Source organism: Oncorhynchus gorbuscha, linkage group LG10 (assembly GCF_021184085.1).
Source record: "Oncorhynchus gorbuscha isolate QuinsamMale2020 ecotype Even-year linkage group LG10, OgorEven_v1.0, whole genome shotgun sequence".
In the NCBI taxonomy this organism is placed as follows: Eukaryota; Metazoa; Chordata; class Actinopteri; order Salmoniformes; family Salmonidae; genus Oncorhynchus; species Oncorhynchus gorbuscha.
Window position 1 is genome coordinate 18,513,780 of NC_060182.1, and position 24,955 is coordinate 18,538,734.

General features: G+C 42.5%; 3 protein-coding genes across 3 annotated transcripts in view; 2 read left to right on the plus strand and 1 right to left on the minus strand.

The window, feature by feature from the left end:
• Window positions 1-89: 89 nt before the first annotated feature.
• Window positions 90-2,803, minus strand: LOC124045023 (glucose-induced degradation protein 8-B homolog). Its single transcript, XM_046364226.1, has 5 exons — window positions 2,723-2,803; window positions 2,067-2,195; window positions 1,769-1,965; window positions 1,385-1,582; window positions 90-1,019 (listed from the first exon to the last, which is right to left on the minus strand). The coding sequence occupies exons 2-5, from the start codon at window positions 2,185-2,187 to the stop codon at window positions 846-848; spliced, it is 690 nt and encodes a 229-aa protein (XP_046220182.1). The 5' UTR covers window positions 2,188-2,195; window positions 2,723-2,803; the 3' UTR covers window positions 90-845.
• Window positions 2,750-4,381, plus strand: LOC124045024 (40S ribosomal protein S23). Its single transcript, XM_046364227.1, has 4 exons — window positions 2,750-2,895; window positions 3,596-3,755; window positions 3,850-3,970; window positions 4,199-4,381. The coding sequence occupies exons 1-4, from the start codon at window positions 2,892-2,894 to the stop codon at window positions 4,343-4,345; spliced, it is 432 nt and encodes a 143-aa protein (XP_046220183.1). The 5' UTR covers window positions 2,750-2,891; the 3' UTR covers window positions 4,346-4,381.
• Window positions 4,382-4,884: 503 nt separating this feature from the next.
• dnah12 (dynein, axonemal, heavy chain 12) overlaps window positions 4,885-24,955 on the plus strand; it is a 39,084-nt gene continuing 19,013 nt past the window's right edge. The window contains exons 1-31 of the mRNA XM_046365037.1: window positions 4,885-4,941; window positions 5,285-5,493; window positions 5,678-5,765; window positions 5,920-5,946; window positions 6,126-6,315; window positions 7,624-7,693; window positions 7,846-8,004; window positions 8,117-8,312; window positions 8,404-8,592; window positions 8,745-8,898; window positions 9,021-9,112; window positions 9,215-9,393; window positions 9,483-9,618; window positions 10,016-10,141; window positions 10,270-10,404; window positions 10,490-10,683; window positions 10,786-11,020; window positions 11,540-11,725; window positions 11,862-12,062; window positions 12,247-12,441; window positions 12,547-12,668; window positions 13,354-13,489; window positions 13,596-13,742; window positions 13,921-14,040; window positions 15,234-15,390; window positions 18,527-18,699; window positions 18,801-18,953; window positions 19,074-19,313; window positions 19,415-19,660; window positions 20,295-20,414; window positions 20,523-20,632. Of these exons, the coding sequence (XP_046220993.1) occupies window positions 5,309-5,493; window positions 5,678-5,765; window positions 5,920-5,946; window positions 6,126-6,315; window positions 7,624-7,693; window positions 7,846-8,004; window positions 8,117-8,312; window positions 8,404-8,592; window positions 8,745-8,898; window positions 9,021-9,112; window positions 9,215-9,393; window positions 9,483-9,618; window positions 10,016-10,141; window positions 10,270-10,404; window positions 10,490-10,683; window positions 10,786-11,020; window positions 11,540-11,725; window positions 11,862-12,062; window positions 12,247-12,441; window positions 12,547-12,668; window positions 13,354-13,489; window positions 13,596-13,742; window positions 13,921-14,040; window positions 15,234-15,390; window positions 18,527-18,699; window positions 18,801-18,953; window positions 19,074-19,313; window positions 19,415-19,660; window positions 20,295-20,414; window positions 20,523-20,632 (4,661 nt within the window). The 5' untranslated portion in view covers window positions 4,885-4,941; window positions 5,285-5,308. The remainder of the gene's footprint in view (window positions 4,942-5,284; window positions 5,494-5,677; window positions 5,766-5,919; window positions 5,947-6,125; window positions 6,316-7,623; window positions 7,694-7,845; window positions 8,005-8,116; window positions 8,313-8,403; window positions 8,593-8,744; window positions 8,899-9,020; window positions 9,113-9,214; window positions 9,394-9,482; window positions 9,619-10,015; window positions 10,142-10,269; window positions 10,405-10,489; window positions 10,684-10,785; window positions 11,021-11,539; window positions 11,726-11,861; window positions 12,063-12,246; window positions 12,442-12,546; window positions 12,669-13,353; window positions 13,490-13,595; window positions 13,743-13,920; window positions 14,041-15,233; window positions 15,391-18,526; window positions 18,700-18,800; window positions 18,954-19,073; window positions 19,314-19,414; window positions 19,661-20,294; window positions 20,415-20,522; window positions 20,633-24,955) is intronic.

A 24,955-nucleotide genomic window follows, 5' to 3' on the forward strand; every position in this document is an offset into this window, starting at 1 on the left:
TCGGTTAAATGGCATACTGACGAGACCGAAAAACACAATATCATCACGTATTTTTTTGGTGCAAATATAATGAACAACCTAAGCATATCAAGTGTTCCAAAATAGTATTTTATTCCATAATGTAAATAATCCCGTTGCATTACTGTCAACATGAACTAAATGTATGTCTCTATGTATTCACATTATTATCTTGTTGTTTCAAGATAACACAGGATGAAAGCTAAGGTTGCAACAAAACCCTGACAACATTACAGGGTACTGGCAGCTTAGAAGCATTCCGTCAGTGCCCAGCTTTGGCCCCTACACTAGAATTAATGAGAAACTGAAATGTGCATGTTTTTTGTTGTTGAGAAAAACAAAATGTACTGTAATTGAGACAGCGGACCACAGCAATGGGAACCAATTGTTCTACCCCAACCTCATTCATTTCTGTTGATTAGTTAACACGTTATAGTCCCAAGAGCCTAATTTAGGCTTTAACACACCATCCATATGCAAAGATGGCTAACTTTCCCTGCCAGTAGACAGAAAAAAAATAGTGTAACTGTGAAATCTGCAAAAAGGAAATGTTCATATACAACTATCTATTGCAGACATGAAACGAAAGTCTTATCATTTTACTTCATTAAAATACAAGGGTTTATATTTCCGATATTGAAGTTTCAGGCAGCAAGTCACTAAAATACAAACTGGATAGTTTGTACAGTCCATGTTATCAAAGTCTCCCAAAAAGCAACCCACACAAAGAAAGAAAACATATTGTTTCAGTCAGTCTCTGTCAGAGTATAAATAGGTAGGAGGGGAGTCCAATTAGTTTCCACCAGCATACACAGCCTGGTGTCCTCTCACTTTGGGTCCTCGATCGTGCCCTTGCTGAGGTCTGTCATTTTGGGGTACTTTACTTTCTTTTGGTCAAGTTCGTTCTGAGCCCACAGGAGTAGTTTGAGGAGCTTGGCCAGTTTGGGCGTTGACTCTCTGTTTTCATAGTCCAGCACAGACTGGTTCACTTCACTCCACACCTTCAGGAAGCACACAGTGGACAGGAGGTATATTAAATCAGCATCAGTTATAGGTCAAAAGTTATGGCTAGAAGGGATACAGCTTTTGTCAAAGTAATGTCAAATGTATCATTTTTGTGCATTTTAGCTAACCCTAACTCTTTTCCTAACCTTAACTTAATTCTCCCAACCTGCTACATTAATTATCCTAACCTGCAGAATAAATTATCCTAAACTACTACGAAAAGTCAAATCTGACAAAACCACTATCCCATCTAGTCAAAACCAAAGTTTGTGTACTGACAAAATACTGAAATAGTAGTAGAAACTTGCAATATGCACGTTATTATCGGTTTCTGGATTATGATAAGTGAGAATAAACACACCTTCTGCCTCTGCATTGTGTTGAGGAGGTCTCCGAAGGGTGACTCCTCAGGGTTGTCGAAGGCCAGCAGGGCCAAGGTTCTCTCCATCTCTGTCAGACACTCTCTACTCTCCTCCCCCTGCTCTGCCAGCTGGGACTGAGCAAACTCTAGTGCTGCCTCAGTCTCCCTCAGACGGATCAGCTCAATCAGGTGCTGCTGCTGCAGAGGGTAAGAGCAGTATACAGGGACGGTCAGGGGAGGAAAAGGAATATGGACAAAAAACAGTGGAGGGAGTAAGGAGACAAAAATGATAGAGAGAGGAACAGATGGCAATGAATGAAGAAAACAACAAACAAAATAAGACTGACAGAAGAATTATAACAGGAGAGGCAATCTGCTTTTTACCTGTAGGTGAAAGTACAGGTAGCGGTTAGTGTCAAGTAGTTCTGGGTGCATGCTGTTGATGAGTGCGATGGCCTCCTGTATCTGTCCCTTCAGGATCATCTCCCGGATCTTTATCCTCTCGTCCAGAGAATCCAGGTCCACGCTGGGCTCAATCCCAGACTCCATACGGAACTTCTCAGCTGCCTCCTTAAACCCCTCTGTTCAAACCAAAGATATACAATTCTGTTTAGATCAGGAAAACTAACATCTACCTGTTACCAGGTTTTTCATTGTATGTCTGTGTGTATGGTTACTATACCTGTCACCAAGTAGTTCATGATGAGCCTGTTCATGTCGGCCCTCTGAATGTGGACATTGTTGAGCTTCTCCATCCACTCTTCTCTTGTTATGTCCTCCGGCTTTTCACTATAACTCATCATGAATGGTTCTACAAAAAACATGCCCCCCCCCCATCATTGCCATGTTCATTGTAATTTGGCTAAAACTAAGGCTGAATGTTGAAGACTGCAGTTAACTACTATGGATTGAAATCGTGGATGTGTCAGCTGTACAGTACACTTAATTATTATAGGTTCAACATGCCTTATCATATAGCACATGAAAGCATTGTTAGAAAATGTAGAATAACGACCATGCTGTAAAATAGTTGTATGAGATTGCCATGGACGTCATCTTAACGCCAATAAAGTATTCGTAAATAACGTAGGGGAAAGCTAAGTGAGTGTCATTAGGTATAAGCCGGAAGCTCAATAACGTTACTGCGGCCTTCGATGAAAACCACAACATTGAAGCCTTAAACTCAGCCGCTATCAAGCAAAACAACGCCATCTATTTGCCCTCACAAAATGTGTACAATATATAAATATTTACAGGGTCAGTTTAGTAACGTGAATATCTACTCGTATGAGTCAACTGTATTTTGGAAAAGCAAATATATTATTTTAAATACTGTACCTGATATTTTGCTGCTACTATTCAGCCGTAGCAATCAAGAGCGTCACACAGGAAAACTCACGGGATTTCGTTGATTCCCCCTATATGATTGGTTAGACTGCGATGACGCCTGGGTCATGTGGTAAGAATCGTGCGTGCGGCTTTTTTTCAGTACCAGGACACTGAAGCAATGGGTGAGTCCCCAATATTCACATTGAAATAATACGTTTATTTGATTGATCTAACACACAAAAACTGTCTTGACAGTAGTCACAATATGATATGTTGTCATCACACCATGTAGAAATGATTGTCGTGTATTATACATACGAAAAGTCGGCAGCACCAGCCACATGTACCGAGCTGCCACATGTGAGAAAGACATTTCTGATATGAAAATGGATATCTAGTGGGTTAGAGATGTCAACTAGCTAGCTACCTTAACAAAACTCTCATTCAATGTCCATGTAGGATACATCATGTTGTAAGGTGTTCGTTGGCTTATCTGTCCTCTTCGTCTCTGCGATGCTGTGCGCACGCCAGATAATGATGCAGTCCTTACATTCACAGACCACTAGATATTCCCGTCCTTAGTTATTGTACATGACGGAGGAAATATGGTTCAAATGTATGCTTGTGGTGTATTATATTGATACAAGCACCTGCTATCTTTAAACTCAATCCGATTGTTTTCTTCTAGCCACATAGCCATGAAATCCATAACCATTCTAGTCACTACCTACCACTGCTGTTCAACATAACCTATTCCCACATTGGCGCTGACATGACCTGTAGAAGAAGCATGTATTGATCATTTTATGAGCTGTCAGTCAGTCTAGGGCAGTCATTTGGCCTAATCCTTCATACTGTCCATTTTGCCTCCCCTTTCTCCAGGCAAGTGCCGGGGTCTGCGTACAGCTAGGAAACTGCGTAACCATCGCAGGGAGCAGAGATGGCATGACAAGCAGTATAAGAAGGCTCACCTGGGCACTGCCCTGAAGGCCAACCCATTCGGAGGGGCATCTCATGCCAAAGGCATTGTGCTTGAGAAAGTGTAAGACAACACTGTAATTTAGCCTATTACTTCATGCTGTATGTTTTGGCTTCCACAATTTAGCTAACTCAAAAACATCTCTCCTTCTGTCTAGGGGTGTTGAAGCTAAGCAGCCCAACTCTGCCATCAGGAAGTGTGTCAGGGTGCAACTCATCAAAAATGGCAAGAAGATCACAGCTTTCGTCCCCAATGACGGCTGTTTGAACTTCATTGAGGTAAGAAGTTATTTTCTATTTATCATCACAGCGCTCTATTTCACATTACTCATCAAAGGTACATTTTATTTACTCAAGATCATCCATATATACTTTTGATTTTGTTTTATTATAAATTGGCCGTCTGATCTTTGGATTCTGTCATCTTTGGGCTACCTGCACATAATTGTTAATTGTCAGGCATTTCATCATAACCACTTTTTTCAAATCCTCTTCCTCTCCCATCAGGAAAACGATGAGGTGTTGGTGGCAGGATTTGGTCGGAAGGGGCACGCCGTTGGTGATATTCCTGGTGTCCGCTTCAAGGTGGTCAAAGTAGCTAATGTCTCACTACTGGCCCTTTACAAAGGCAAGAAAGAAAGACCTCGATCATAGAATGTATACACTCAAACAATAAAAAGTGGAAAATAATTTTTGATTTGTCTGTCCATTTTTCTAGGTGTTTATGGGGATGTCTTATTTTTTTAAATGATATGCCTTAGACTTGAATATTTTCTTTAGGCTTTGTAGTTTTGCATTAAATTGAGTAGACACACGTTTACAGGCAGCTGAACTGGATAGACACTAGTTGCTTGGTTAAATTTGTGACTTTTTATTGAACCTTTATTTTATCGGAGTCATAATGAGACCAAGGTATTTTACAGATGAGCCCAGAATTACAGAAATGCACACATCAAAAAGAAAATAGTCATACCAAACAAACACATGGTGGGATAATGGTATTGTTGCAAAGTATTCTTTATGCACCTAAATGTCTCCACATGCATAAATTGAAATGCATGATAGATAATGCCACACATTGAGAAAATGTGCATTCTGCAAGCAGCAGCAGTGTGCTGTGCCTCCAGCAGGGGTATCCATATGGTTGTTTACAGTTTCTATAGCAACAGACTTGTTTTTCCTCTACTTTCAAGCAACTGAATTCTGCATAGACAGGAGTTACAAACAAGTATTAACAAAAGAGAGCAGGGGTAAGTTATACACATTGCATGCAAACCTTGCATTTAAATAAAAAAACATTTCACTTGAAATAAACTCTCGACTATAGTTATGAATGTACATTTAATGAATAACTCCTAGATACTTCAAACTAGCATGGCTAGCTAGCCACACCAACGATTTTAACTTCGAAGGCACAATGTTAACATTAGCATAAGCAAGCAAGGCAAGTGCTTATTGATTTAATAAATTACTTTAGACTTTTTTTTAAAATATAAAACAATTATGGCAGAGGAAATGTATTGGCTGTGTTTGCAACTAAAATGCAATGTTAACTGATTGTTCAACAGGCTAAGGATTTTGCAATGTTGTTAGTGTCTTCCTTCAGTAGTCCCTGAGATGCCTTCCTCTGCAGGGGTGTTCAAGCCACCCATTGGAGATGGCCTGAACCAGTACTCTGTCCTGCCACCCATCCCAAGCACACATTTGCAGGAGGGGGCTGCAGAGGACGAGATGACTGTGCAGAAGAAGCTGCTGAGGCACAGGAGAAGTAAACAGCAGCAACAGCAGTTGCATAAGATCCTGTATGTCCCTTGAACTTTTTGTTATTAAATGTCAAGTCATACATTCACTTAATTGGTATAGTACTGAGATATTTAGGATGACAATACACATGATGATTGTCATCCCCTGTTTCAATTACATTGAGTCAACTGCAAGTTGTTTTTGGTTGCTGTAGTATTCACATTGTGCTCTTTACTCTTGTAGGGTTGCTAGTGCAATGCAGGCATATAAGAACGCTAAGGATTTAAGACCAGTGGCTCCCACGTCCCCTGAGCCAGAGTTCCCCCCTTCTGTGAGATATAATGCTTTCTTATTGAGTTTCTCAGGCGGATCTCTGTTATCTCTGTTATGCTAATGCATGTCAATTTACTGCATACATTTTGAGTTTCGCTGCAGGTAATTCTTGTGTCAGAATTTCTCAAAGTTGTCACCTTTTTATTTCACAGATGAGCAGTGAAGACCGAAGGCGTAGAGTAAGTTGGCTGCTTTTTGTTTTGTTAAGTCCCTTCTGGTCTCTGATCTGGTCTTTTTGTTTAGTTTTTTGTGAGATGCCAACAAAATACTATATTCCTAGTTATTTGTGTTCAAAATGATAAGTATCAACCTATTTTCCTATTTCCGCACTGTCGCTCCATTGTGGCCACACCTGCAGTTAAACTACATGTTCCTGAAGGAGTGTGTGGAGGGCAGTCCTGTGGTGCCCATCCAGCAGCAGTGGCTAGATGCCATGCTGACCCGCATTCCTCCCCAGCTGCGTGTGGGCCCTGGGAGAGACGAGCTGCTGCAGGAGCTATGTAGGGAGGTCAGCGAAAACTTCCTCAGTGGAATGGTCAAACACACAGGTGCGTGTATTCATGTCTATCTCTATCTCCACAATTATATACTAATTCCAAATACAGATTTTTTTTAAACCACATTGTGGATCACTCTAATTGAGTTTTAAGACACTAAAAGACAATCATTATCAAACATGGTACAGGCATAATCTATGTTACATTACATCATCTATACATACACATGTATGCATAAACCAAAAAAACAAAAATACAGTATAATAAAGGGACAGGTAGACACTTATAAAGAAACATCTCAGTTGAAAGATTAGGTTGCAGGCTTTGCCGCAGACATTTACATTGTTACCTGATAAAAGTTGACACAAATTCTTATTTTCATCCAGACTGTTAAAATGCTAATTTTGTCTGGAAAGCTGACATAACATATCATCCCTAATGTCACTGTATAGCCCACAGTAAAGCAAGACATGAACTTCTGTTTCAATGGAACCATGGTTACAAAAAGTACATACTGTACACATTTATCTAAGGGAGTGTTTGTGTCTCAATATTGAGAGGGACCACACTCCACATCTACATTTTGCAAAAGAGCTTTGATATTGGAATTGCAGGCAATTAGCTTTATAACTGCAAAATGTATTTCCACTCAATGGCAAAATGTGTAGAATTGCAGGAAATTTGCTTTAAAATAGCAAATAATTCTCTCTGCCCCATGGAAAAATGTGTAGAACTGTAGAAAACGTGCATTAAAACGGCAACATCTTATCTACATCTTAACCATGACAAAATGTGTAGAATTGTAGGACATTTACTTGAAAATGTAAAAATGTCTCTCTGCCGTCACAAGGGGGGCCACTAAAATGTTTTTACGCTTGGTGAAGGGGCCCCCCTACCAAATCTCGCTTAAAGCCCCCAAAAGGCTGGAGCCGGCCCTGGGGTTGTGTCCCTAAAGTTATTAAAAAGCAGTAGGTACGCAGTTTGTTCCTTTCGGGTTTGTTTATCAGTTGGTACCATTTTTAGTTCATTGCTCTCTAAAAGTGTTGATTTAAAAGCATTTCGGTCATTTCTAGAATACACTCTGTATCAGTGAGCTGAGTCATATGGATGAAGATGAAAGAAGGCTTTGACATGAAAAACATTTCTTTGCAATTGCAAGATCACTAGCCCCCCAAAAATATGTTTACATTCATTTGGTGTGATCTCTGCCATTTTTTTTACAAACACATAGCCACTGTTGAAGCCATAGAGTTTTATAGACCATATCGCCTTGAATAGCAGCATTATATTATTTAGTTTTTAGCCATATAATGTCGTAGATTGTGTCTCACATCAGTATTTACAATCTGTCCCCTTTAGTGAGTACTGTGCTCCAGAAACCACAGATGAAAGGGACAGTTCTGGCAAGACATAGAACTCCATCAGCAAAGTGAGTGTCTCAACAATACACACCCAGCATGTTCATAACTAATCAACACACCACAGAGACGGATTGGCATATTGTGGCAAATAATGTGCCATTTATTGATTTAATTTTTGATTAATCATATTTTGTCAATTCTACTTCATATTTATTTGCAGGGCTCTCGATTTCTCCAGACCATGGCATGACAGCTTTGTGAGAAGTCGCAAGGAGATAAAGGAGAAATTACACATTCTTCATCCAGTGATGAGGATAATCCTGGACATCGGCTATGGTGCATTTTCACATCTGCTATTGGTTGATCTTACTGACTGCAGGTAAAATTGTTCTATCACAGCACCACAAGTATAAGAATAAACACCTGATTATCTTCCATTTCTCTCTTCACATATGTTTTTACTATGTATTATTCTTTTGTGTGGTGGTAAGGTCCACGGGACCTGTAGCCTGCGAGAGCCTGAAGCACAAATTGGCAGTGGAGTGTGAGAGGATCGAGGAGCGCATCATGAACACCTGGTTTCCCAAGGTCATCCACCTGCTGACCAGCAAGGACATGCTGCAGGGGGTCAGAGCCGAGAAACTGGACTCTTTCTACAACTGTGTCTCCACACTTATCTCCAACCAGGTGAGAAGGTGAGGTTTTGATCAGTACTGGTGTTTTTAGGAGCAAGTCCAGCTCATCTTGATGTTCTGTTTTTGGTTGCGTTTTTCCACAGTTAAGATCCTTAGTGGAGAGAAGTGTGGAAGACTTTGTCAGCTTATTCGATCCGCTCAATGTCTACCAGTTGCCTCTCTTCCGCATGGATTTGACTTTTGATGACGAGAAGATGGAATTCTATCCCAGCTTCCAGGACCTTGAGGAATCTGTTTTAGAAATTCTGAACCTGATCACCAACACCATGCAGGTATGAATCTCACGAGTGTGTCAGGATATTCTTTGTCACACAAATTAATATGCTTCATAATCAGTGTGAATAAATACGTATTTGATCATAGTCCATATTTGGCTTTTCATCTTGTTGGTGACAAATCACTCCTATCTGATGTGGCTTCACAGAAAGTCCAGACGGTCCAGTCTTGGCTGGCTGAGGCCAACAGCGCTGTAATTGATGCCAGACTGGCGGACCATGTCCTGCTATGGGCTCAGACCACCATAAGGTCTGCCGTACGTAAGAACCTGGAGGAGCCTTATAAACACTTCCAGAACTATGGTGAGAAACTAGCATTCTAATGTATATCAATTCAAGAGAATCGAATAGCCCAGCTACTTGGTTGAATGAAAGTGAATATTGTAAAGGTTTATCTGTCCTAAACCCTCGTTGCTTCTTTACAGTTGACAACTATGATTGGCTGGTCAATGGAACAGCACAGGGTATAGTGGACAGGTTCGTTGAGGAGGAACACTCTTTTGATGATTATACTGAGGTAAGGGAGAGCAAGACAGGTCAGGTTTGATAGCTACACATTTTGTATCTGGAGTAGTATATGGTATGAATGTAATATGTGTGTCTGTGTCTTGTTCCACAGAAAGTGGAAGAGTTCTGTGTCCTGTCTAAGGAGATTGTCAGTCTGCCGGCGATAGCCCACTTTGCCATGGTGCGTCTGGACTGTGAGGAGCTGAAACAAGGGCTGGCCAAGACGGCTAAGACCTTTGCTCAGATACTCCTGGATAAACTAATCACCAATCACAGAGAGCACAGTCTGCAGTAAGATCACAGATTGATCCACCATTTATAAATACAGTAAATAATTGTCATATTCAGTGCAAATCTTCCTCCTCTGTGCCTCTGCCAAGGATCTGCCAGGAGTTTGAGAACATCAAGGAGAAAGCCCTGAAGGTTCCTGAGACCACGGAGGACATGACTGACATGATAGCTTACATTGGTCATGCCAAGACAAAGGGCATTGAGGAGCTCAATTCCAAAATAATGGTAAGTAGCTGATGAACAAGGGCCTAATCCTGTCTTAATACTCATGCAGTGCATAATTGGGAAAGGGAAATTTGCCCAACTGAATGCATTCAACTGAAATGTGTCTTCTGCATTTAACCCAACCCCTCTGAATCAGAGAGGTGTGCGGGCTGCCTTAATCGACATCCATGTCTTCGTCGCCTGGGGAACAGTGGGTTAACTGCCTTCCTCGGGCAGAACAACAGATTTTTACCTTGTCAGCTCTGGGATTCGATCCAGCAACCTTCCGGTTACTAGGTCCAACGCTCTAACCACTAGGCTAATTGACTTGCAGTAACTACTGTGTAACTACTGTGCAACTACTGTGTAACTGTGTGAGACTCATCATGAGCCTCTGTACCCTTTTATCTTCCGGCAGGAGACCCACCACAGACTGAACTACCTGTTGGACGTCCACATCTTTGACCCAGAAGACCTTGAGTTGAACTCTACAGTCCTCATCTGGCCACAAAAGATATACCCTGTGTTCGATCTCAATGATGAGGTAACATACTCCTTCATTCTGGATAAAGCAAAAACATTTTGTATGTCAGTGAAGGGGGTAATTAAGCCCTTCCGCTACCATTATTGCTTTACGAAGAAAGAGCAATCTTGTGCTGCGTCCTTCCCCAGGTGATGTTGAAGGCCAAGCAGAAAGGAGAGCAGGAGCTGCTGTGCCGTAGAGAGAGGCTGATGCTGGAGCTAGAGAAGCTAGGACGCCGAATGGAGGAGTTTGCAGAGTGCTCCGAGCTGGACATGATGCAGCAGGTAACAGCACGAGCACTCTGGAATGTGTCTGTCTATGTTAATCAACTTATCAGCCCATTTAGACTGATCTTTACCTTTTGATCAGTATGTGACTGATGTAAGGACAGTCCAGAAAAGGCTTCAGGATGCCGAGGAGGCCATCGACTTCATCAACAAAGAAGAGACTCTGTACAAATGGGACCTGTCGTCCTATCCCGTGGTGGAAGTCATCAAGGAGAGCATCGAGCCCTACCAGAAGCTCTTTGGTCTGGTGCTGAAGTGGCAGCGCACTGAGAAGAGGTCTGTGGGCTGTTTAGGTTGTTGTAATTCGCTCTATGTCATTTCATCTGCCGTAGGTCCGAAAACAATGTATGGCTTCATGTCCCTGTCTGAAATGTTCAGGTGGATGGATGGCTCCTTCTTGGACCTGAATGGAGAGAGCATGGAGGTGGAGGTGGACGAGTTCTTCAGGGAGATATACAAGATGCTCAAGTTCTTCCAGCAGAAGCAGAAGAAGGCAGAGCAGACGGCGGGAGGAGGGGTGAAGAGGAGGCCCGGGGAGGAGGACCCGGGGAAGCAGGAGCGCCCCACTGCACTCATCTGTTCCACAGTCATGGAGCAGGTCAAGGACTTCAAGGTAACTACGTGGTAACAATTTCCATGTGAGAACTTTTGTTTAGTGTTGGTCGGTTGTTTGTGGAGTTATAATGGATGTTTAAAATATAGACCAGTGGTTTTCAAAGTCGACATCACTGCAGTGGGGTCGCCAAAATTAAAACTACATTTTCTAGGAACAAAAATTAAGAGTATAGATTATTGTATGAGACAATGTACAAATGTTTTTGAGAATGATAATTTGAAGAAGGAAAAGAAATGTTGAGTAAATGTATTTATTGTTTTTTTTCTTCATTTTGATGAGATATAAGTGCAATGAATTGAAGGTTATTTATTAATGTAAAAATTGAAGAAAATTTTGTGTCATTAGATTTGGGGTGGTGTCGCAAGAAATTATTTGGCAAAAAATGAGGTCCCCAGAAATTCTGCCCGAAAAAATTGGGTTCCTGCTGAAAAAGTTTGAATACCACTGTTATAGACCATAGATATACTGTAGATGTATGACCTAATGACTTGACTTCTACTGCGTTTTTGTTCCCAGGAGCACATCCCCACGGTGTCCATTCTGTGTAACCCAGGTATCAGGGCTCGCCACTGGGTTCAGATATCTGACATTGTGGACTATGACCTCACGCCTGACTCTGGCACCACCCTGCGGAAAGTGCTCAAGCAGAACCTCACCCCGTACCTCGAGCAGTTTGAGACCATCAGTGCTGCTGCCAGCAAGGTGGGAAAATGGGGATCATTTAATGAGAGAGACTTGTGACATGGGATAGCCCACAGCTAAGGATGCTCTGAACTGAAAAGCTCTAGTGTGAAAAGCCAACTTAAATGGCTGATGAATATCTTCATTTCTCCGACAGGAATTCTCTCTGGAGAAGGCCATGCAGACCATGGTGGAGGTTTGGGATGGAGTCTCCTTCCACCACCACCCCTACAGGGAGTCTGGGGTGTCTATTCTCACCGCCGTGGATGAGATCCAGACCATGCTGGACGACCAGATTGTGAAGACCCAGACCATGAGGGGCTCACCCTTTATCAAGCCCTTCGAGAGTGAGATCAAGGTGGGCTTTATGTCAAAGCAACATTTATTGTCCTCCCTCTCTCTTTCTCACCCTGGATAAATGCTTCCTGTAGGTGCTCTTCCCCAAATCCTAACCTTAACCATTATTGGAGAAAACGCTCAGCTGACCCTAGAACAGCATCCAGGGGCGATTTGATCCTACTCTGATCCTCTTTGTGTGTCAGGTGTGGGAGGAGCGTCTGATCCGTATCCAGGAGACCATAGACGAGTGGCTGAAGGTGCAGGCCCAGTGGCTCTATCTGGAGCCCATCTTCTCCTCCGAGGACATCATGCAACAAATGCCTGAGGAGGGGCGGCTCTTCCAGACCGTCGACAAGGTCTGGAAGGAGGTCATGAGGCACTGCGTCAAGGACCCCAAGGTAGGACAGCTTTTAGGTGGCCTCACAGGTGCCAGTATGGGGAGGATAAAGGGGTCTTTATAAGGGATGTCTTTGCGTGTACATAGCTATTTTGAATTTGTGCAGATATTGTCAGCGACCTCATTGCCTGGCCTGCTTGAAAGACTCCAAGATTCCAACAACCTTCTGGATAAAATCATGAAGGGACTGAATGCCTACCTGGAGAAGAAACGACTCTTCTTCCCTCGGTAATGAAATGTAGAGTGTTTTGAAATGTTTGTCTCTAGTTGTGCAAGAATTCAGATTTAATTCCTATCCCTCTCTCCCATTCCTTCACCTCCCTCCCATTCCTCCACCTCTCTTCCATTCCTCCACCTCTCTCCAATTCCTCCACCTCTCTCCCATTCCTCCACCTCTCTCCCATTCCTCCCATTCCTCCACCTCTCTCCATTCCTCCACCTCTCTCCCATTCCTCCACCTCTCTCCCATTCCTCCACCTCTCTCCCATTCCTCCACCTCTCTCCCATTCCTCCACCTCTCTCCCATTCCTCCAACTCTCTCCCATTCCTCCACCTCTCTCCCATTCCTCCACCTCTCTCCCATTCCTCCACCTCTCTCCCATTCCTCCACCTCTCTCCCATTCCTCCACCTCTCTCCATTCCTCCACCTCTCTCCCATTCCTCCACCTCCCTCCCATTACTCCCATTCCTCCACCTCTCTCCATTCCTCCATCTCCCTCCCATTCCTCCACCTCTCTCCCATTCCTCCACCTCTCTCCATTCCTCCACCTCTCTCCCATTCCTCCACCTCTCTCCCATTCCTCCACCTCTCTCCATTCCTCCACCTCTCTCCCATTCCTCCACCTCCCTCCCATTACTCCCATTCCTCCACTCTCTCCATTCCTCCATCTCCCTCCCATTCCTCCACCTCCAGTTTTTTCTTCCTGTCCAATGATGAGATGCTGGAGATTCTGTCAGAGACCAAGGACCCGTTGCGCGTGCAACCCCATCTGAAGAAGTGCTTTGAGGGCATCGCCAAGCTGGACTTCCTCCCTAACCTGGACATCCAGGCAAGTAGATCAATCAGTGGTAGAAGATCATGTTAACTTAATTTACTAGAAAAGCAAGTGAAGTTTTTCTCCATCCATTTATCTATCCATCCACCCATCCCTCCAGGCCATGTACAGCAGTGAGGCGGAGCGTGTGCAGCTCATCCAACTGATCTCCACTTCAGAGGCACGGGGAGCCGTGGAGAAGTGGCTGGTGCAGGTGGAGGACATCATGCTGCGCTCCGTCAGGGACGTGGTTGCCCGCTCCAGAGTGGTGAGATTACTCCACCACTACCATATGAATATAAAGTATGGTATGATGGGACACAGTACAAAAGCATATAGTGTAATCGGACATTCTACTATTACCATATATATGCTAGAAAACAATATGATGCCAAACTAAGATGTTCTTACCAAGAGAGATTACATCCTCCCTCCTGTGTGTGTAGGCTTACGGTGAGACCCCTAGGAGTCAGTGGGTCAGGGAGTGGCCTGGCCAGGTGGTGCTCTGCACCTCTCAGATCTTCTGGACCCTGGAGGTCCATGAAGCCATCGGAGAAGGAGCTCAGGTAGGGGGACCAGAACACACATCACTGTCATCTCTACCATGATGAACATGACCAAATATACAGTTGAAGTTGTAATTTTACATATACTTAGGTTGGAGTCATTGAAACTCGTTTCTAGTTAACAAACTATAGCTTTGGTAAGTCGGTTAGGACACCTACTTTGTGCATGACACAAGTAATTTTTCCAACAATTGCTTACAGACAAATGATTTCACTTATAATTCACTGTATCACAATTCCAAGTTGACTGTGCCTTTAAACAGCTTGGAAAATTCCAGAAAATGGTGTCATGGCTTTAGAAGCTTCTAATAGGCCAATTGACATCATTTGAGTCAATTGGAGGTGTACCTGTGGATGTATTTCAAGGCCTACCTTCACACTCAGTGCCTCTTTGCTTTACATCATGGGCAAATCAAAAGGAATCAGCAAAGACCTCAGAAAAAAAATTGTAGACCTCCACAAGTCTGGTTCATCCTTGGGAGCAATTTCCAAATGCCTGAAGGTACCACATTCATCTGTACAAACAATAGTACGCAAGTATAAACACCATGGGACAACATAGCCATCATACCGCTCAGGAAGGAGATGCGTTCATTCTGTCTCCCAGAGATGAATGTACTTTGGTGCGAAAAGTACATATCAATCCCAGAACAACGGCAAAGGACCTTGTGAAGATGCTGGTGTAAACAGGTACAAAAGTATCTATATCAACAGTAAAACAAGTCCTATATTGACATAACCTGAAACACCGCTCCAAAACCACCATAAAAATGCCAGACTACAGTTTGCAACTGCACATGAGGACAAAAATTGTACTTTTTGGAGAAATGTCCTCTGGTCTGATGAAACAAAAATAGAACTGTTTGGCCATAATGACCACTTATGTTTAATATATATAATATATAATATAATAATATATGTTTAGAGGAAAAATAGGGAGGCTTGCAAGCCAAAGAACATCATCCCAACCGTGAAGCAACCGTGAAGCCCGGGGGTGGCAGAATCATGTTGTGGGGTTGCTTTGCTGCAGGAGTGATGACTGGAAGTGACTTGAAGTCTATGGAATGCAACCTAACGCCTACCCCCCCGCTACCCTTGCCTTCACTGCTGAAAAAAATCCTAGGGAAACACTGCCACTTAGTTGAGGAGATTTGTATGATAGTCAACACACTAAGAAATGCATTTCTCTTTAGGGTCTGAATAAATACTACCAGCAGTTACAGAGCCAGCTGAAGGACATAGTGGAGCTGGTGAGAGGCAAGCTGCCCAAGCAGACTCGCACCACGCTAGGGGCTCTGGTCACCATCGATGTCCACGCCAGGGATGTGGTGATGGACCTGATAGACAAAGGTAATGTTCACTAGGCTTTAGTAAATTGTTATATGGTACAATGATGTTCTAATATACACCAAGAAAGGAAATTGAATTAATATCAGATATGTCCAGTGCGGTGTCCCTCAGAGCAGTTGCCTTAGGCCGTTACTTTTATCATGTTTTTACACAAAGCTAGAATGACTATGTATGCGTGTGATTCCACACTCTACATGTCAGCACACAAAGCCAGAGAGCTCACAGAAGTTCTAAATAAGGTGTTAAAGTCAGTGTCAGAATGGGTGATTATTAATAAACGGGTCTTAAATACATCTAAAACTAAAAGCATTGTATTTGGTTCAAAACATTCTCTAAAACCTGAACCTCTACTGGTTGTTTCATGAAATGTGTGACCATTGAGCATGTTGAGAAAGCGAAGTTGTTGTGAAGATTTTGTTCTGCGTTTTTGTCACAAAAATCAACGGTACTAGCTGTTCAGGCTCTGGTCTTTCTCATCTTGATTAGTGTCCGGTAATAAGGTGCAGCAAGTCCCCTATTCGGACGGGATTAGTTTTACTTTTACTTGGGGAGGTCGTGCAAGAGCACAAACCACCAAAACATTTTAGTCCCATCTGAATCTGCCGTGTCAGTCATTTTTACATTTATTTTAATTTTTTTAATTTGATTTATTTTACCTTTATTTTACTAGACAAGTCAGTTAAGAACAAATTCTTATATATATTTTTTTTAATTTTTTTTATATTTTTTTTATTGGAAGGAGAGTAAACAATTCCAGCCAGAATAACCTAGTGTTTTTTTACATTTACATTTAAGTCATTTAGCAGACGCTCTTATCCAGAGCGACTTACAAATTGGTGCATTCACCTTATGACATCCAGTGGAACAACCACTTTACAATAGTGCATCTAAATATTTTAAGGGGGGGAGGAGGGGGGGTGAGAAGGATTACTTTATCCTATCCTTTTTGCAAACTCCTCTGATAATACTAGTCCTGTGCTAATCGAAATCCCTGTGTTTTGAGAGAAATGTCTTGAGTTTGACAGGTGTTGCTCACGATTTGAGCAAGAAAACAATAAGTGATTAGATAAATTGAACAAAGTGCTACGCATAGCCTATGTATGAAGGGCCTCCATGTATCAACTTTCACAGTGAATGCTTTTGTTTATATGTTTTGTGTGAATTACTTGAACATCGCCAAATGCATCATTAAAAAATATTGCGACTATTTAATGTAACCCTTGCTGTTAATAGATCGCAAAGCAGCATATAACTGAGCTAATTGATTGGAAATGACAAATTCACTTTCTCATCCATAGCCTAAAAATGCATATCAAGTGCAGGTGACCTGTTTAGTTCGCACCTGAAGGCTGGGGGGGCATTTAGGATTTATTCTACTGCTGATCGCTAAAATATCCTAATTATTATGATCACACTTCTTCAATTCAAATATTATAACAACACTACAGTATACCAAAGATCGTTTGGAATGGTTTAGAAACTTGGGAACCAAGCTCGAGTTATCAGTGTAGTCTCTAATCGCCTGAACTTGTTGAAATACAGTATCTTCACGCAATTTATAGAAAATGTCAAAACGCCTAGCCCAAGTCCAAAACGAATTCACGGCAACACACAGTTTTATACAGAGTCATGATCGTATGAAACTCCCTTCCATCTCCAATTACTCAAGCAAACAGCTAAATTACCTTTACAAAATTGGTTAAACAACAACTCATGAAACGTCGGGGTCTGTGAGAGGGCACACACAGACACTCTAACACATATATATATATATATATATATATCTTTGTTGTATTGTTCGTTTCATTGTATTTTAAATGTGTGACTGTCTATCAGTGTTTTGTTACTTGTCATGTTTTGTGTTTTTTGTTGACCCCAGGAAGTGTAGCTGCTTCTTCTGCTAAAGCTAATGGGGATCCAAATAAATAAACAAATATGATGTCATATTTTCCTTTGGGCTGTGAAGACAGATACCAATATCGCAATATTTTTTCAATGTCAAAAAAAATTAATTGCGAAGCAGTCCAAACTCGTTGGTCTTCAAAAACCTGCTGTATGTAACCATTTGTGTGATATAGCTTGGAAAATAAACACATGTGACTAGATGACAATGTTTGTTTCCTACATTAGGGCTTTCCAACATTAGGGCTGTTTCCAACATTAGGGCTGTGTCCAACATTAGGGCTGTTTCCAACATTAGGGCTGTTTCCAACATTAGGGCTGTGTCCAACATTAGGGCTGTGTCCAACATTAGGGCTGTTTCCAACATTAGGGCTGTTTCCAACATTAGGGCTGTTTCCAACATTGCTTTTCAACATTAGGGCTGTTTCCAACATTAACATTAGGGCTGAGGGCCATTAGGGCTGGGCTGTTTCAAGGGCCTCCGGGTTTCCAACATTAGGGCTGTTTCCAACATTAGGGCTGTTTCCAACATTAGGTCTGTTTCCAACATTAGGGCTGTTTCCTACATTAGGGCTGTGTCCAACATTAGGGCTGTTTCCAACATTAGGTCTGTTTCCAACATTAGGGCTGTTTCCAACATTAGGTCTGTTTCCAACATTAGGGCTGCAGGGCTGTTTTCCCGGGAGGGCTGTGCCATCAGAGTCCCTGGGTTCGCGCCCAGGCTCTGTCGTAACCGGCCGCGACCGGGAGGTCCGTGGGGCGACGCACAATTGGCCTAGCGTCGTCCGTGTTAGGGAGGGCTTGGTCGGTAGGGGTGTCCTTGTCTCATCGCGCACCAGGGACTCCTGTGGCGGGCTGGGCGCAGTGTGCGCTAGCCAAGGTGGCCAGGTGCACGGTGTTTCCTCCGGCGCATTGGTGCGGCTGGCTTCCGGGTTGGATGCGCACTGTGTTAAGAAGCAGTGCGGCTTGGTTGGGTTGTGTATCGGAGGACGCATGACTTTCAACCTTCGTCTCTCCCGAGCCTGTACGGGAGTTGTAGCGATGAGATAGTAGCTACTACAACAATTGGACACCACGAAATTGGGGAGAAAAAGGGGTAAAATTCAACAAAAAAAAAGAAAAAGAAAAAAAAGAAATGAAATCGGCTAATATGTTTTGTTTCCTTGCCACGATACTAACGAGTGTTGCGATACTGGTGTCTTCCCGGCCCTAATTTCCTGTTATTCTATGACAGGTGTATCCCATGAAACAGACTTCCAGTGGTTGGCTCAACTGCGCTACTACTGGATCAACGAGAATGTGCGTGTACGCATCATCAACTGTGACGTCAAGTACGCCTACGAGTACCTGGGAAACTCCCCTCGACTGGTCATCACGCCACTGACAGACAGATGCTACCGCACACTGGTAAACCACCCCGAGAAACATGTAGTCTGAAAGATATCTCACTCAGGTCACTCCCAAACTTTAGACATTTAGACATTTCATATTTTTACTTTATGTCTTAGATTGGGGCTTTCTACCTGAGTCTTGGGGGGGCACCCGAGGGGCCGGCAGGGACGGGGAAGACTGAGACCACCAAGGACTTGGCCAAAGCCCTGGCCGTGCAGTGTGTGGTCTTCAACTGCTCTGACGGCCTGGACTACCTGGCTATGGGGAAGGTAACTGAAGCTGGGAATAACAGCGGATGTCAATCAATGTCCAATCCCTGTTTACTACACGTGTGGTCTTTATTATAGCTGGCGATAGTGCACCTTCATCTCTGTCTTCCTGTCTCTCAGTTCTTCAAAGGCCTTGCGTCATCAGGTGCCTGGGCCTGTTTTGATGAATTTAACCGCATTGAGCTAGAGGTACTGTCTGTGGTGGCCCAGCAAGTCCTGTGCATCCAGAGGGCCATCGAGTTGAAGCTGGAGTACTTTGACTTTGAGGGCACCATGCTCAAACTCAACCCCAACTGTTTCGTGGCCATCACCATGAACCCGGGCTATGCTGGACGCTCAGAGCTCCCAGACAACCTCAAGGTACAGAGGAGGATACACTCTTTATCCTATGCAATAGATTGATTTGAAAAAAAACATCCATGTTGATTCAACAGTACTTCACCCCTATTCATCCACAACAGGTGTTGTTCAGAACTGTGGCCATGATGGTGCCTAACTACGCCCTGATAGCAGAGATCTCCCTGTACTCCTATGGCTTCCTGAACGCCAAGCCCCTGTCAGTAAAGATTGTGATGACCTACAGACTCTGCTCAGAGCAGCTTTCCTCCCAGTTCCACTACGACTACGGCATGAGGGCCGTCAAAGCTGTACTGGTGGCCGCAGGGAACCTCAAACTCAAGTTCCCAGACGAGAATGAGGACATACTGGTGTGTTTACAAAAGTTGGCTTACATTGATATGTTATTATGTATAAATGGTATATATATATATTTATAAACTGGGTGGTTGGAGCCCTGAATGCTGATTGGCTGACAGCCGTGGTTTATCAGGCTGTATACCACGGGTATGACAAACATTTATTTTTACTGCAATTACATTGCTAACCAGTTTATAATAGCAATAAGGCACCTCGGGGGTTTGTGGTATATGGCCTATATACCATGGCTAAGGGCTGTATCCAGGCACTCCGCAATGCGTCGTGTCTAAGAACAGCCCTTAGCCGTGGTATATTGGCCATATACAACATCCTCCCGTGCCTTATTGCTTAAATATATATATATATTTTAATGGAGTAGATCAGCTTTAATATTGCAGATTGTAGATTCCATCAATGTAATTGTCTGCATCACTTCCAATCCCCCATATATTATTTTGGCAAATGTATTTATATATATACATACATACACATACCCACATATATATAAACATACATATGCATACATAAACATATATATATATATATATATATATATATATATATATATATATATATACATGGTATAGTTAAAAAATAAGGGCTATGTCGCTTACGTTGAATGTTCTATGTTTTCGGCACTACCAGCTCCTGAGGTCCATCAAGGATGTGAATGAGCCCAAGTTTCTCTCTCATGACATCCCCCTTTTCAATGGAATCACCAGTGACCTGTTCCCCGGTATCTCTCTCCCTGTGGCAGACTATCAGGTTTGAATTTTCCTTGCTTGTTTTTATGTACTCTGTGTTGATAGAAGATGCTGATACTGTATGTGATTTGCATATTTAAATGTCTGCCATCTGTCATGTGTTTCCCAGCTGTTTCTGGCTTGTGCTGAGGAGTGCTGTAAGAACCACAATGTTCAGCCAGCTGAGGTCTTCAAGGAGAAGATCATACAGACCTATGAGATGATGATAGTCCGTCATGGGTACACTTTTTCAAGCAGCATCCTTTTATTTATTTTCTTTCTGAACTGAAACTCAATCTAAGTTGCATCTCATAGGTATTTGTATTTATTATGGATCCCATTAGCTTCTGCCAAGGCAGCGTGTGTTATCATGTGTGAGTCTTTGCCTATGTGTTGTTTCACAGTCCCCGCTATTCCATAAGGTGTATTTTTATCTCTTTTTTAAAATAATATTTTACTGCTTGCATGAGTTACGTGATGTGGAATAGAGTTCCATGTAGTCATGGCTCTATGTAGTACTGTGCACCTCCCATAGTCTGTTCTGGACTTGGAGACTGTGAAGAGACCTCTGGTGACATGTCTTGTGGGGTATGTATGGGTGTCTGGGCTGTGTGCCAGTAGTTCAAACAGAGAGCTCTGTTCATTTAACATGTCAATGCCTCTCACAAATACAAGTAGTGATGAAGTCGATATCTCCTCAACTTTGAGCCAGGAAAGATTAACATGCATATTATTGTTAGCTCTCTGCGACAAAATTAGGGCCTGTAAGACCTGTAAGACCTGCCTTGTTGATAGTGTTGTTAAGAAGGCAGAGCAGCGCTTTATTATGGACAGACTTCTCCCCATCTTAGCTACTGTCAAAACAATATGTTTTGTCCATCACGGTTTACAATCCAGGGTTACGCCAAGCTGTTTACCTGCTCGATTGCCGCATTATTCATCACAAGATTTTGTTGAGGTTTAGGGTTTAGTGAATGATTTGTCCCAAATAAAATGCATTTAGTTTTTGAAATATTTAGGACTAACTTATTCCATGCCACCCATTCTGAAACTAACTGCAGCTCATTGTGTTGCAATCATTTCAGTTGCTATAGTAACTGACATGTATAGTGTTGAGTCATCCGCATACACACTGGCTTTACTCACGCCAGTGGCATGTCGTTAGTAAAGATTTTTTAAATTAAGGGCCTTGAAAGCTGTCCTGGGGAATTCCTGATTCTACCTGGATTATGTTGGAACAAATTCTTATTTTCAATGACGGCCTAGGAACAGTGCCTGTTCAGGGTCAGAACGACAGATTTGTACCTTGTCAGCTCAGGGTTTTGAACGTGCAACCTTCTGGTTACTAGTCCAATGCTCTAACCACTAGGCTACCCTGCAGTTTTCTAAGCATGCTGAAATTCTGTTTTCAATTTGTTTACTGTAAAATAGCATTGTTTCTGGTCAAGAAAATGTTTTACAAAAGTTTATTAAGGGCTTTACTCTTCTTAGGTAGTGGAATGACTTTTGCTTCCCTCCAGACCTGAGGGCACACACTTTCTAGTAGGCTTAAATTGAAGATATGGCAATATCATCTGCTATTATACTCAGTAAGTTGTCAGACCCTGGTGGCTTGTCATTTTTCAGCTCTTCCACCCTCACTTTATGTAATTCTACATCATAATGCTTGTCTTTCATAATTTGGTCAGATATACTTTTTATTTTTATTTAACCTTATTTAACTAGGCAAGTCAGTTAAGAACAAATTCTTATTTACAATGGCGGCCTACCCCGGCCAAACCCCTAACCTGGACGGCACTGGGACTATTGTGTGCCGCCCTATGGGACTCCCAATCTCGGCTGGTTGTGATACAGCCTGGAATCGAACCAGGGTCTATAGTGATGCCTCTAGCACAGAGATGCATTGCCTTAGACCGCTGCGTTTGTGTCAGCATTTGTTGCTGGCATGCCTATGTTTGATCATCTTGCCAATGAAATAATCATTAAAGTAGTTTGTAATATCAGTGGGTTTTGTGATGAATGAGCCATCTGATTCAATGATTCAATTAATTTAAGGTGCTCTAAAGCTATAATACTTTGTCATTTATCTTAGTTTCATAGTGTTGTTTCTTCTTTTTTTTCAGTATAGTCACATGCCATTTTGTCATTCCTTTTGTCTCATCCCTCTCAACCATACAATTTTTCAATTCCTCATCAATCCACAGGGATTTAACAATTTTTACAGTGATTTTCTTAATGAGTGCATACTTATTAGTAACTGGGAGAAGCAATTTCATAAATGTGTCAAGTGCAGCGTCTGGTTGCTCCTCATTACATCCCACGGAAAATATTATTTACATCAACAACATAGGAATCACTGCAAAACTTATTGTATAACCTCTTATACACTATATTAGGCCAGCCTTTGGAACTTTTGTTTTCCTTGATATGGATACTATATTGTTATCACTACATCCTATAGATTTGGATACTGCTTTAAAGCAAGTTTCTGCAGCATTAGTAAAGATGGGGTGGCAGGGTAGCCTAGTGGTTAGAGCGTTGGACTAGTAACCGGAGGTTGCAAGTTCAAATCCCGAGCTGACAAGGTACAAATCTGTCATTCTGCCCCTGAACAGGCAGTTAACCCACTGTTCCTTGGCCGTCATTGAAAATAAGAATTCGTTCTTAACTGACTTGCCTGGTTAAATAAAGGAACATTTTCTAAAAGATGTGATCAATACATGTTGATGATTTCATTCCTGTGCTGTTTGTAAATACCCTGCTAGGTTGACAGATAACATGAACTAGGTTGCAGGCACTGGTTACAGTTTAAAGCTTTCTCTTGAGTGGGCACCAACAAACACCCCATAATATCTGGCCCCCTGCCCTTCCTAAATCGTGAATCAGGAGGATGATATTTAAATCCCCCCGAAAATATACCTCTCTGTTGATATCACATACATTATCAAGCATTTCACACTTTATCCAGATACTGGCTGTTAGCACTTGGTGGTCTATAGCAGCATCCCACAAGAATGGGCTTTAGGTGAGGCAGATGAAACTGTAGCCATATTACATCAACAGTTTTTAACATGAGATCCTATCTAAGCTTTAGAGGAATGTGGTTCTGAATATAAACAGCCACACTTCTTCTACCTTTGGCATTTCTGTATTTTCTGTCGATCTTATAACCTTGAATGTATATTGAATGGATCTTATAACCACTATCAAATGTATTATCTAAGTGAGTTTCAGAGATTGTCTGAATATAAATGTAATCGGTTACTAGCAAATTATTGATTTCATGAACCTTGTTTTGTGACTAGGGGGCAGTATTTTCATTTTTGGAAAAATAACGTTCCCCTAGTAAATGGGATATTTTGTCAGGACAAGCGTCACAATGGTAGGGATTAACTGACCTGGGCTTGGGTCATTGAGAAGTCATTGTCTCAATGCAGAATTATAATGCTGTGAAAGGATCCAAATGATTTGGGTGGATCCCATCGTCCTTATAAAACAAGCTTTGTTTCCAGAAGGTATCAAAGTTGTCAATAATTGTTACACCCACAGAGCTGCAATAGTCTGGTAGCCAGTTATGGAGGGATACAAGTCTGCTGAACTGTTCAATGCCATGATTTAGGAAGGGCAGGGGGCCAGATATTATGGGGTGTTTGTTGGTGTCAAGTAGTGACATCCTCCTGATTCACGATTTAGGAAGAGCAGGGGGCCAGATCTAATGGGGTGTTTGTTGGTGTCAAGTAGTGACATCCTACTGATTCACGATTTAGGAAGGGCAGGGGGCCAGATCTTATGAGGTGTTTGTTTGTGTCAAGTAGTGACATCCTCCTGATTCACGATTTAGGAAGGGCAGGGGGCCAGATATTATGGGGTGTTTGTTGGTGTCAAGTAGTGACATCCTCCTGATTCACGATTTAGGAAGGGCAGGGGGCCAGATCTAATGGGGTGTTTGTTGGTGTCAAGTAGTGACATCCTCCTGATTCACGATTTAGGAAGGGCAGGGGGCCAGATCTAATGGGGTGTTTGTTGGTGTCAAGTAGTGACATCCTACTGATTCACGATTTAGGAAGGGCAGGGGGCCAGATCTTATGAGGTGTTTGTTTGTGTCAAGTAGTGACATCCTCCTGATTCACGATTTAGGAAGAGCAGGGGGCCAGATCTAATGGGGTGTTTGTTGGTGTCAAGTAGTGACATCCTACTGATTCACGATTTAGGAAGGGCAGGGGGCCAGATCTTATGAGGTGTTTGTTTGTGTCAAGTAGTGACATCCTCCTGATTCACGATTTAGGAAGGGCAGGGGGCCAGATATTATGGGGTGTTTGTTGGTGTCAAGTAGTGACATCCTCCTGATTCACGATTTAGGAAGGGCCGGGGGACAGATATTATGGGGTGTTTGTTGGTGTCAAGTAGTGACATCCTCCTGATTCACGATTTAGGAAGGGCAGGGGGCCAGATATTATGGGGTGTTTGTTGGTGTCAAGTAGTGACATCCTCCTGATTCACGATTTAGGAAGGGCAGGGGGCCAGATATTATGAGGTGTTTGTTGGTGTCATGTAGTGACATCC

Bases quoted from the DNA above. Each gene is read 5' to 3' on its own strand.
- LOC124045023 (XM_046364226.1), bottom strand. From the start codon at position 2,187: ATGATGAGTTATAGTGAAAAGCCGGAGGACATAACAAGAGAAGAGTGG. The intron at 1,966-2,066 runs GTATAGTAACCA...TGGTTTGAACAG, and splicing joins CATGAACTACTTGGTGACAG to AGGGGTTTAAGGAGGCAGCT. The intron at 1,583-1,768 runs GTAAAAAGCAGA...TACCCTCTGCAG, and splicing joins ACCTGTACTTTCACCTACAG to CAGCAGCACCTGATTGAGCT.
- LOC124045024 (XM_046364227.1), top strand. The intron at 3,756-3,849 runs GTAAGACAACAC...CCTTCTGTCTAG, and splicing joins GGCATTGTGCTTGAGAAAGT to GGGTGTTGAAGCTAAGCAGC. The intron at 3,971-4,198 runs GTAAGAAGTTAT...CTCTCCCATCAG, and splicing joins GCTGTTTGAACTTCATTGAG to GAAAACGATGAGGTGTTGGT.